The sequence below is a fragment of the Oncorhynchus nerka genome, linkage group LG13 (assembly GCF_034236695.1).
Source record: "Oncorhynchus nerka isolate Pitt River linkage group LG13, Oner_Uvic_2.0, whole genome shotgun sequence".
Lineage (NCBI taxonomy): Eukaryota > Metazoa > Chordata > Actinopteri > Salmoniformes > Salmonidae > Oncorhynchus > Oncorhynchus nerka.
In genome coordinates this window covers 83,012,699-83,025,146 of record NC_088408.1, presented here as the reverse complement: position 1 = coordinate 83,025,146, position 12,448 = coordinate 83,012,699, and the positions used below count along the sequence as shown (strand labels likewise).

At 40.8% G+C, this 12,448-nt stretch overlaps 1 protein-coding gene across 6 annotated transcripts; it reads right to left on the bottom strand.

The window, feature by feature from the left end:
* Positions 1–3,119: 3,119 nt before the first annotated feature.
* LOC115140269 (leukocyte surface antigen CD53-like) lies at positions 3,120–12,114 on the bottom strand. 6 transcript variants are annotated; one of them, XR_003865212.2, is made up of 9 exons: positions 11,976–12,114; positions 11,092–11,229; positions 10,284–10,367; positions 7,198–7,386; positions 6,735–6,809; positions 6,384–6,497; positions 6,013–6,152; positions 3,888–3,971; positions 3,120–3,550 (listed from the first exon to the last, which is right to left on the bottom strand). XR_003865212.2 is itself a non-coding variant. In XM_029678543.2 (9 exons), exons 3-9 carry the CDS (start codon positions 10,344–10,346, stop codon positions 3,482–3,484), a joined length of 687 nt encoding a protein of 228 aa, XP_029534403.1. In that variant the 5' UTR covers positions 10,347–10,367; positions 11,092–11,250; positions 11,976–12,109; the 3' UTR covers positions 3,120–3,481. The 6 variants fall into 6 exon arrangements, 5 of the variants coding, with proteins under 5 accessions (XP_029534403.1, XP_029534401.1, XP_064882838.1 ...); XM_029678543.2 differs by having other exon boundaries at positions 6,060–6,152; positions 11,092–11,250; positions 11,976–12,109; XM_029678541.2 differs by having other exon boundaries at positions 6,060–6,152; positions 11,976–12,109.
* Positions 12,115–12,448: the final 334 nt, after the last annotated feature.

Genomic DNA, 12,448 nt, shown 5'->3' with positions numbered 1-12,448 from the left:
AATGTTTCCACACAATAACAGCACTTACAGTTGACCGAGGGAGCTCGAGTAGGGCAGAAATTTGACGAACTGACTTGTTGGAAGGGTGGCATCCTATGACTGCCACGTTGAAAGTCACTGAGCTCTTCAGTAAGGCCATTCTACTGCCAATGTTTGGCTACAGAGATTGCATGGCTGTGTGCTTGATTTTATACACCTGCCAGCAATGGGTGTGGCTGAAATGGCCAAACCCACAAATTAAGGGGTGTCAACATTTTCTATAAACAGTTTATTTGGAAAGTATTCGAACCCTTTCACTTTTTCCAAATTTTGTTTACGTTACAGCCTTATTCTAAAATTAAGCACATGTTTTTCCTCGTCAATCTACACACAATATCCCATAATGACAGCAAAAACAGGTTTTTAGAATGTTTGCAAATGTATTAAAATAAAAAATAGACCATACACAAGTATTCAGACCCGTTGCTATGAGACTCAAAATTGAGCTCAGGTACGTCCTGTTTCCATTGATCATCCTTGAGATGTTTCTACAAGTTGGAGTCCACCTGTGGTAATTTCAATTGATTGGACATGATTTGGAAAGGCACACACCTGTCTATATAAGGTCCCAAGGTCCCGTGCATGTCAGAGAAAAAAAAGTAAACCATGAGGTAGGAGTTGTCTGTAGAGCGCCGTGACAGAATTGGGTCAAGGCACAGGTCTGGGGAAGGGTACCAAAATATTTCTGCAGCATTGAAGGTCCCCCAAGAACACAGTGGCCTCCATCATTCTTAAATGGAAGAAGTTTGGAACCACAAAGACTCTTCCTAGAACTGGCCGCCTGGCCAAACTGAGAAATCGGTGGAGAAAGATCTAGGTCAGGGAGGTGACCAAGAACCCAATGGTTACTCTGATAGAGCTACAGAGTTGCTCTGTGGAGATGGGAGAATCTTCCAGAAGGACAACCATCTCTTCAGGCTTTTATGGTAGAGTGGCCAGACGGAAGCCACTCCTTTGTAAAACGCACATGACAGCCCTCTTGGAGTTTGCCAAAAGGCACCTAAAGGATTCTCCGACCATATGATACAAGGTTCTCTGTTCTGATGAAACCAAGATTAAACTCTTTGTCATGAATGCCAAGCATCACGTCTGGAGGACACCTGGCACCATCCTTATGGTGAAGCATGTTGGTGGCAGTAGCATGCTGTGGGGATGTTTTTCAGCGGCAGGGACTGGCAGACGAGTCAGGATCGAGGGAAGATGAACGGTGCAAAGTACAGAGAGATCCTTGATGAAAACCTGCTCCAGAGCGCTCAGGACCTCCGACTGGGGCGAAGGTTCACCTTCCAACAGGACAACGACTCAAGTACGCAGCGAAGACAATGCAGGAGTGGCTTCGGGACAAGTCTCTGAATGTCCTTGAGTGGCCCAGCCAGAGAGCCTGCTCCCCATCTAACCTGACAGAGCTTGAGAGGATCTGCAGAGAACAATGGGAGAAGCTCCAAAAATACAGGTGCCAATCTTGTAGCGTCATACCCAAGAAGACTTGAGGCAGTAATTTTTTTGCCAAAGGTGCTTGAACTAAGTACTGAGTAAAGGGTCTGAATACCTACCTATTTATTTCAGTTTTTTTATTTAGCTATTTTATCATTCTAAAATAAGTCTGTGGAAAAAGTCAAGGGGTCTGAATACTTTCTGAATATAGGGAATTTCTGTATCGTGTATTTCCACAATGGGTTTGGATTAATATTGTGAAAATTATGATACTGCCCTTATAGTGTAAGAACTGTTTGAAAATAATGCCTGATATTTCCGCATGTTGTTGGGATGGAGTTTTATGCCTGCCTGTTGACCGGTCTCTTAATTGATTAGTTAATAAACCAATAAGAAAGAGTTTCAAACCTCTCTGCCAATAACAGGTAGTTTTCATTTTTTTTCTCCAAAATTCTGATTGAGATATTGCTATATGTGCTAAGAAGCTTTTGTTTTTTATGAAAAATATATCACAGTAAGGTTGTGATATTTTCCACAGAAATGATTTGATATTGAGTTAAAAACATCTGCATTGGACCTTTAATGCATAGGCTACCTTCAAGTTTATTTGCAAATGTACCTGCAAGATGTTGCATATGGTTCTCTCACCTCAAGTTAAATATATCCCACCCCAGGATTGGGAAAAAATGTAAAGTGTTGGTCCCATGTTAATGTGATGAAATAAAAAATCCCTGAAATGTTCCATATGCACAAAAGCTTATTTTGCTAAAATGTGCACAAATTTGTTTACATTCTTGTTAGTGAGTATTTGTCCTTTGCCAAGATAATCCATCCACCTAACAGGTGTGGCATATCAAGAAGCTGATAAAACAGCATGATCATTACACAGGTGCACCTTGTGCTCGGGACAATAAAAGGCCACTGAAATGTGCAGTTTTGTCACACAACACAATGTCACAGATGTCTCAAGTTTTGAGGGAGCATGTAACTGTCATGCTGACTGCAGGAATGTCCACCAGAGTTGTTGCCTGATAATTGAATGTTCATTTCTCTACCATAAGCTGCATCCACAGAAGAGTATTTCTGTATGTAATAAGGCCCTTTTGAGTGGAAAAAAAATAATTCTGATTGGCTGGGCCTGGCTCCCCAGTGGGTGGGCCTATGCTCCCCATGGCTGCACCCCTGCCTGTCATGTGAAATCCATAGATTAGAGACTAATGAATTTCTTTCAATTGACTTATTTCCTAATATAAACTGTAACTCAGTAAAAACTTAATTGTTACATTTATATTTTTGTACCGTATATTAAGGTGGTGTGAAAAACTTCATCATCCTTTATTTCCTTATTACAAACACAAACAACCCAGCCCAAAAAATGTGGTTTCGTTTTCACTCAGAGGACTTTTAACAAAGGCTCCTTTTATCTGACTTCATCGCCCTCGTTGTTATATTGTGAAACCACCAGCTACATCAGATAAGCTAAAAATAGTGGTTATATGAACACTCACAAAGCAGGTTGAAAGTTAGTGACAGGAAACCATGTGATGTTGAGAAGCAGCTGTCACAAATAACATAAGTAACTACACAGTCAGTCACTGCGTAGTTACAAAGATCGAAAAGTAATTTCAGTCAGGTTCATTGTGGGGTTAAAATGAAATAACAGCTCAATGTTTATTGAATTATTTGGGTTGTTTACAAAATGTGTCAGTACAGTCACGGTATCAATAGTATTACATAGCATTCAAAAGTGCAGGTAGGTAGCCTAGCTGTTAAGAAGACAAAAAGGACACTGGTTCGAACCCACAAACTGACTAGGTGAAAACTCTGTCGATGTGCTCTTGAGCAAATTGCTCCTGTAAGTCATTCTGGATAAGAGTGTCTGCTAAATGACTAAAATGTAAAAAAGTGCCCGCCTTTTAGCATGTAATGAAATGAAACATCATAGAGAGCATGAACCGAGAGGGGATTATTTTACAAAAAACAAACATAAAAATAAACACTGTTTTCATCATTTGTAGCTGAGTCCAGACTGGCTTATGTGGCAGAACAGAGTCACGGAAAAACACATGCCCAGGACCTACCAACATAGAAAAAAAATTGATGTGTTAGCCTATATGGTGTTCTGATGGAGTTTTCATTTCCATCTAATACATGTTTAAAAACTCATGCAACAGCCTCCCAAATGGCCGTACATAGTGCATGGGCTTATCTGGTCAAAATGAGTTCACACTGCATTATATAGGGAATAGGGTGCCATTTGGGACACAATACATATATCTTAGAAGCTATACATGATGATTGATACATATAGTTGACAGTTTATCATGGTCAAGAATAAGACATGTTTGTCATGTGAATGTGGATAAACCCATCACTCACCCCCTGTATTAACAAGTATGGGAAGATGACCATACCTCAATAATGCAGAGCACAATCACAGCAACTCCAGTGGCTAGGGAGTTCCCCTCAAACCAGGCCTTCAATTTATTGTAACAACCCTGAGTTGAAGAAGAGAAAACATTGCTGAGTGACAGCTATATATTTTTTTACGCACAGTAGCAGTCAAATGTTTGGACACACCTAGTCATTACACGGTTTTTCTTTATTTTTACTATTTTCTCCATTGTAGAATAATAGTGAAGACATCAGAACTATTAAATAACACATATGGAATCATGTAGCCACCCTTTGCCTTGATGACAGCTTTGCACACGCTTGGCATTCTCTCAACTAGCTTCATGAGTTAGTCACCTGGAATGCTTTTCCAATAGGAGTTCCCACATATGCTAAGCATTTGTTGGGTGCTTTTCCTTCACTCTGTGGTCCAATTCATCCCAAACCACCTCAATTGGGTTGAGGTCGGGTGATTGTGGAGGCAAGGTCGGGTGATTGTGGAGGCAAGGTCATCTGATGCAGCATTCCATCACTCTCCTTCTGACAGCTGATGCTTAAAGTAGGGCGGCAGGGTAGCCTAGTGGTTAGGACTAGTAACCGGAAGGTTGCAAATCTGTCGTTCTGCCCCTGAACAGGCAGTTAACCCACTGTTCCTAGGCCGTCATTGAAAATAAGAATTTGTTCTTAACTGACTTGCCTAGTTAAATAAAGGTAAAATAAAAAAATGTAAAAAGTTAGAGAGGGAGATCACCTTCAGAGATTTTTGCAATTCATTCCAGTCATTGGCAGCAGAGAACTGGAAGGAAAGGCGGCCAAAGAAAGTGTTGGCTTTGGGGATGCCCAGTGAGATATACCTGCTGGAGTGCGTGCTACGGGTGGGTGTTGCTATGGTGACCAGTGAGCTGAGATAAGGTGGGGCTTTACCTAGCAAAGTCTTATAGATGACCTGGAGCCAGTGGGATTTGTGACGGATGTGTAGTGAGGGCCAGCCAACGAGAGCATAGAGGTCGCAGTGGTGGGTAGTATATGGGGCTTTGGTGATAAAATGAATGACACTGATAGACTCATCCAATTTTCTGAGTAGAGTGTTGGGGGCTATTTTGTAAATGACATTGCCGAAGTCAAGGATCTGTCGGATAGACCGTTTTACGAGGGTATGTTTGGCAGCATGGGTGAAGGAGGCTTTGTTGCGAAATAGGAAGCCGATTCTAGATTTCATTTTGGATTGGAGATGCTTAATGTGAGTCTGGAAGGAGAGATTACAGTCTAACCAGACACCTAGGTATTTGTAGTCGTCCACATATTCTAGGTCAGAACCGTCCAGAGTAGTGATGCTAGTCGGGCGGGAGCGTGTGGGCAGCAATCAGTTGAAGAGCATGCATTTAGTTTTACTAGCATTTAAAAGCAGGAACGGAAGGAGTGTTGTATGGCATTGAAGCTCGTTTGGAGGTTTGTTAGCACAGTGTCCAAAGAAGGGCCAGATGTATACAGAATGGTGTCGTCTGCGTAGAGGTGGATCGGAGAATCACCAGCAGCAAGAGCAACATCATTGATATATACAGAGGAAATAGTCAGCCCGAGAATTGAGCTCTGTGGCACCCCCATAGAGACTGCCAGAGGTCCGGACAACAGGCCCTCCGATTTGACACACTGAACTCTATCAGAGAAGTAGTTGGTGAACCAGGCGAGGCAGTCATTTGAGAAGCTAAGGCTATTGAGTATGCCGATAAGAATGCGGTGATTGACAGAGTCGAAAGCTTTGGCCAGGTCAATGAAGACACCTGCACAGTACTGTCTTTTATCGATGGCGGTTATGATATCGTTTAGGACCTTGAACATGACTGAGGTGCACCCGTGACCAGCTCGGAAACCATATTGCATAGTGGAGAAGGTACGGTGGGATTCGAAATGGTCGTTTATTAACTTGGCTTTCAAAGATTTTAGAAAGGCAGGGTAGGATGCATATAGGTCTATAACAGTTTAGGTCTAAGGTGTCTCCCCCTTTGAAGAGGGGAAGACCATTATGTGGTACCATTCCATTTCAATTCCAGTCAACTCAGAAAGTAAACCAAAATTCTAATTCCAATTCAAAATGTTCATCATTGAAAAGCATTGAAGGGAATTGTAAATGGAATTTCAGTGTACTTCCTGAATTGACCCCAAGCCTGGCAGCATATCTCTTTCCAGTATACCGGCTGATTGATGTCACATTGGGTCTTGGAGCAGCAGGACGCAGGCACTTTATCCTTCCAGTCACTTGAGTTATGGACCCCACAGCACTGGAACTACATGTATGTAATAGAATTAAACATGACAAAAGCAGTGTTATCAACACATGAAACAACATCACATTTCCACTCACTTTTGTTCACATGCCTGGGAGGGCTAAAGAGGGAGTATACATGTTTCATTGTAAAGTCTCAGTGTCTCCGTATAAGACCTGGTCATATAGTACATAGGGTACCATTTGGGACGCACACTAAATGTTTCTTATATATTTCACAGCACATGCTCACCATGGTCTGAATGATGTCCCAGTCGCCCTTGCTCATTGATGAATTCCCACCTTTAGCTGTTTCCCTGGACTTCTCCAGACTGTCTGTGAGATCCCTCTGTAGGAAGCTGTCAATCTAAGCACACACATTAATTACTTTGCAGTATGAACATCTCATAAAACACTACCTGATTATCTCCTGTCATCTTTGAGCTTTCCTCACAACAATGGCCCTCTATCAATCCCTGACGTTCCTCATGTAAATTAGTAATGTATTAAAGTTCTCTTCTTCATTTCAATTTCTGTCACCCCTCTCAAACCTCCTCCCAACATCCCAGTGCCCACATCCCAGTGCCCTTCTGCTATATCTTACCTTGCTCTCATATAAAAGCAGTAGAAAGGCTGCAGTCAGCTCCACCAACATCAGAATGAACAGCAGGATGAAAAACTGAAAATCAAGAAAGTACAAGTGTTTGTAAGTCATTTTAATTTAAGCAAAGACAGTGAATGATCACCACCTGGGCAAAAACAGGTTGAATCAATGTTATTTCCACTTCATTTCAACCCAAAAATTCAATGTGATGACATTGAATCAATGTGGAAAACTGATTGGATTTGAAAAAATGAATCAACATCAGGGAATTTTGTCTTTTTTTCACCCAACTTTTAACTTAAATCCAACGACAGGGTGACATTGTTGGATGATTTCATGTTGAATTCATGTTAGACAACTCAACCAAATGTAAATCAAAACTAGATGTTGAACTGATGTCTGCCCAGTGGGATGAGACCAATGTCTCTAAAAAATATGAAATTATGTCAAATGTGAGACCTACAGTGACAAGGAGGCAGCGGTTCTCTTTCAGGGCCCCCAGGAACCCCAGGAAGGACACACAGGTCATGATGATGCCGGTGATGAAGAGCATGTTGGCAATGTTCAGGGAGGACAGGGATGGGATGAGAGATGACACCTTAGAGTTCATCATCATGAACACTCCAAAACCAAACCCTGCAGTTCCACAGATCTGACAAGAACCAAACACAACAGCATGTGTTCAACATACAGTACCAGTCAAAAGTTTGGACAAACCTACTCATTAAAGGGTTTTTCCTTTACTTCATTATTTTCTATATTTTAGAATAGTAGTGAAGACATCCAAACTATGAAATAACACATATGGAATAATGTAGTACCAAAAAACTGTTAAACAAATCAAAATATATGTTATATTTGAGATTCCTCAAAGAAGCCACCCTTTGCCTTGATGTCAGCTTTGCACACTCTTGGCATTCTCTCAACCAGCTTCATGAGGTAGTCACCTGGAATGCATTTCAATTAACAGGTGTATCTTATTTTCTTCTCAATGCGTTTGAGCCAATCAGTTGTGTTGTGACAAGGTAGGGGTGGTGTACAGGAGACAGGCCTATTTGGTAAAAGACCAAGTCCATATTATGGCAAGAACAGCTCAAGTAAGCAAAGAGAAACAACAGTCCATCATTGCTTAAGACATGAAGGTCAGTCAATACGGAACATTTCAAGAACTTTGAAAGTTTCTTCAAGTGCAGTCACAAAAACCATCAAGCGCTATGATGAAACTGCCTCTCATGAGGATCACCACAGGAAAGGAAGACCCAGAGTTACCTCTGATGCAGAGGATAAGTTCATTAAGAGTTACCAGCCTTAGAAATTGCAGCCCAAATAAATGCTTCACAAGAGGTCAAGTAACAGACACATCTCAAGATCAGCTGTTCAGAGGAGACTGCGTGAATCAGGCCTTCATGGTCGAATTGCTGAAAAGAAACCACTATTAAAGGACACCAATAAGAAGAGACTTGCATGGGACAAGAAACATGAGCAATGAACATTAGACCGGTGGAAATCTGTCCTTTGGTTTGATCAGTCCAAATGTCTGATTTTTGGTTTCAACTGCCATGTCTTTGTGAGACGCAGAGTAGGTGAACGGATAATCTCCGGATGTGTGGTTCCCACTGTGCAGCATGGAGGAGGAGGTGTGATGGTGGTGTGGGTGTGCTATTTAGAATTCAAGGCACACTTAACCAGTATGGCTACCACAGCATTCTTGCAGCGATACACCATCCGATCTGATTTGCACATAGTTGGAATGTCATTTGTTTTTCAACAGGACAATGACCCAACAGACCTTCAGCTTGTTTAAAGGCTATTGACCAAGAAGGAGAGTGATGGAGCGCTGTATCAGATGACCTGGCCTCCACAATCACCCGACCTCAACCCAATTGAAATGGTTTCGGATGGGTTAGACCGCAGAGTGAAGGAAAAGCAGCCAACAATGGCTCAGCATATGTGGGAACTCCTTCAAGACCGTTGCAAAAGCATTCCAGATGAAGCTGGTTGAAAAAATGTCAAGAGTGTGCAAAGCTCAAGGCAAAGGGGGGCTAATTGAAGAATCTCAAATATAAAATACATTTTGATTTGTTTAACAATTTTTTGGTTACTGCATGATTCCATATGTTATTTCATAGTTTTGATGTCTTAATTGTTATTCTACAATGTAGAATAATCTGTGCAAATATATCCTCCAAACACTGGCTTCGAGGAAATAATCACTTTAATACAACGGGTTACCAACATATTTTCATTAAAAATGTTATTTTGATGAATTTATTCATACTATTTCATCCTTACACAAGATATAGTCCTGACACAAATCTAGGGTTGCTACCCAATTTATTTACCTTTATTTAACTAGGCAAGTCAGTTAAGAACAAATTCTTATTTTCAATGACGGCCTAGGAACAGTGGGTTAACTGCCTGCTCAGGGGCAGAACGACAGATTTGTACCTTGTCAGCTCGGGGGTTTGAACTTGCAACCTTCCGGTTACTAGTCTAACGCTCTAACCACTAGGCTACCCTGCTGCCCAAGCCGGCTGGTCGTTTGTTCTATCGTTTCGGGTGGCTAGAGACGCGACCCAGCCATCCAGTCATTTTGTTTTGTATCTATGGACGCAACCCAGTCGTTCAGTCTTTTTGTTCTGTATCTATGGACGCGACCCAGTTGTTCAGTCTTTTTGTTCTGTATCTATGGACGCGACCCAGTCGTTCAGTCTTTTTGTTCTGTATCTATGGATGCGACCCAGTCGTTCAGTCTTTTTGTTCTGTATTTATGGACGCAACCCAGTTGTTCGTTGTAAATGTTCCATTGCCATACTGGCTGGCAATGTTCTTATCCATTGCTTACTCGCTAGCCAACTACGGCTAACAATCACATCAAAAAGTGCATCCAGAATAACAGCAAAGAAACCGTATTTGCATTTGTTTAAGCTGTTTTCTAGTGACATTTATTTAAATACACAATAACAATTATCTAATGAGGCGCCATTTCACCTGGCATAGAAAATGTGCTCTCTAGTCAGGGCACTATTGTTCAAAGGAGCTGGCCAACAACAAGCTGGAAAGACTGCAAGCTAGCTGCATTTCGTTTCGTTTGACCTTTTTTCAATTGACATTTCTGTGTATATATACATTAAATAAATACCGGCTGATTCATGATTTCAACTGGTTGAGAAACGCTGTCCGCTGTCGTCACGACACGTTCATTACTATGTGACAGCTGGAGATGGAATTTGAATATTGAAGCAACGTTGCAAATGTCGGAGAGACAGACAGCAAGTTGTATACTAATCTCCGCTTTTGAAAACCAAATGTTAGTCTAAAAAAAGTGGAACAGAGTAAATAGGCATTTTAAAGTCATAGATTTAGCCGGTGGTAAAGTGTGGAATAGACACCAGCTGGAATGCGGTTTTAACCAATCAGCATTCAGGATTAGACCCACTCGTTGTACAAATTGTGATAAATGGACACTGAAATATTGAACATGTTTTTTTTTATCTCATTGAGGGAAGGAAGGGTAGAAGGTAACAGATGGATGTTTGGGATACGTACAAAGCACAAGAAGTTAACCACACACATGGTGTATTTCAAGCACTTGAGGCAATTTTGAGCCATTTCCCAGAAGTGCGTTCAGACCTGAAAAAACAAAACAAGAGACAGATAAACACACAGTGTGCCAACAGATCAATGAAAAGTGTGTCTTTAACACAGAAACCATCAGTGAAAACAGCAACATACAATCCCACACAAATGCTCAGCAAAGATTGTTTAAAAACTGTGAGGACACCTCTGAGTCAGATTTGTATTTTGATCATCCAAAGAAATTAGAAGGAGCATGGTACCATTGTCTGAGACTGAGTAGTGAGGCCATCAAGTGTCACACAGTATGAGGAAATGAGCCTGCTTTATCTGGTTTCCTGTGTATAATAATTCCTTTAAATTTACCCAGGGGACCAGGCTGGTTTTTATCATAGTTTTTACACTGATGTTAATTAAGACCAAGACAGCTTGATATCGATTTAGTCTTTGAGGAAATATCTGTGTAAGTAAACCAACATCATAACAATATTTAATTCATCTGCGGGATGAATGTGGGTAGATTTGTACACCTTCTTCAGGTTAATATACTGAACAAAAAAATAAATGCAACATGGAACAATTTCAACGATTTTACTGAATTCCAGTCCACATGAGGAAATCAGTCAACTGAAATAAATTCATTAGGCCCTAATCTATGGATTTCACATGACTTGAAGGGGCACAGCCATGGGTGGTCATAGGCCCACCCACTAGAGAGCCAGGCCCAGCCAATCAGAATATGTTTTTCCCCACTAAAGGGCTTTATTACAGACAGAAATACTTCTCAGTTTCATCAGTTGCCTGGGTGGCTGGTCTCAGATGAACCCGCAGGTGAAGAAGCCGGATGTGGAGGTCCTGGGCTGGCGTGGATACACGTGGTTGGCGGTTGTGAGGGCGGTTGAAAGTACTGCCAAATTCTCTAAAAAGATGTTGGAGGTGGCTTATGGCAGAGAAATTAACATTCAATTCTCTGGCAACAGCTCTGGTGCACATTCATGTAGTCAGCATGCCAGTTGCACGCTCCCTCAAAACTTGAGAAAAATAAGCTTTTTGTGCGTATGGAAAATTTCTGGGATCTTTTATTTAATCTAATGAAACATGGGACCAACACAACATGTTGCGTTGATATTTTTGTTCAGTAATGTGTCCAACCCAATATCACCCTCATCCTCTGAAACCATGCTGTGTCTGTAATTGATAAACATATTGAAATGAAAATGTCAAATTTTAAATGTACTTCATTTCCTCCTTGACATTCAAGCTAATTTCAATTACTGCCAAATGACCTCTAAGAGCCTAAGAAACCCCAAACTACCCTACCTTTCTTGTTAAACCACATTTATAAAATGTCTTCAAATAGATGTTTTCAATCATACTGACAACATTACATTTTAGATTGTTCTCAGACAAGGTTTAATAATTTATAGTTACTCTCTCTTTATAAACCCATGACCAATGTTTCTTATCCCTTGGTTAGCTATGTCTATTAGATCAATAGACTCATGCAGTAAGTCACTCATAACAATCAAAATACAATCAAATGTCCTCCCTGTTTTATAACCAACTTTCAATTAAAGATGATGACATTGAGACGTCATTAAATTCCTGTGAGAATGGTATCGATTGAGCTTTAGTGAATTAAGAAAATGTCAACCTTGTGCTTACCTTGTCAGTTGAAATAGTGATACAAGTGTAACTCAAGCACAATACCCCCTACAATACATTGTTTAGAGGATGCACTGCTCCTTTCACTTTACCGTACTGGTACTTTACATTCTTATTAGACTCTGAAGGCAAGGGGTTTGTCAGTTCATTCTACTTCCTCATTCTGGGGCACACTGGGACAAATCTATACTGAGAACTTGTGCCAAAACTAGCAAAAGGAAACACACAAGGTCAAAAGCTGTGGTAACCATTTTCTACCAGTGGAGGGGAATTTGGCACCTATGTTTTCAACTATAAATAACCAATGATCAAAAAATATTTTCTGAAGTAAAAACTGACTCATTGTTGTTTCAGTCATGCCTACTCTGTAAGAGTGAAAATGTGCTATGCACATCCACATTTTGAAAGGTAATCAATGGTTTAATACACAGGTAGGAGCAGTCAAAAATGTAGATTATTATTGTTTACATACA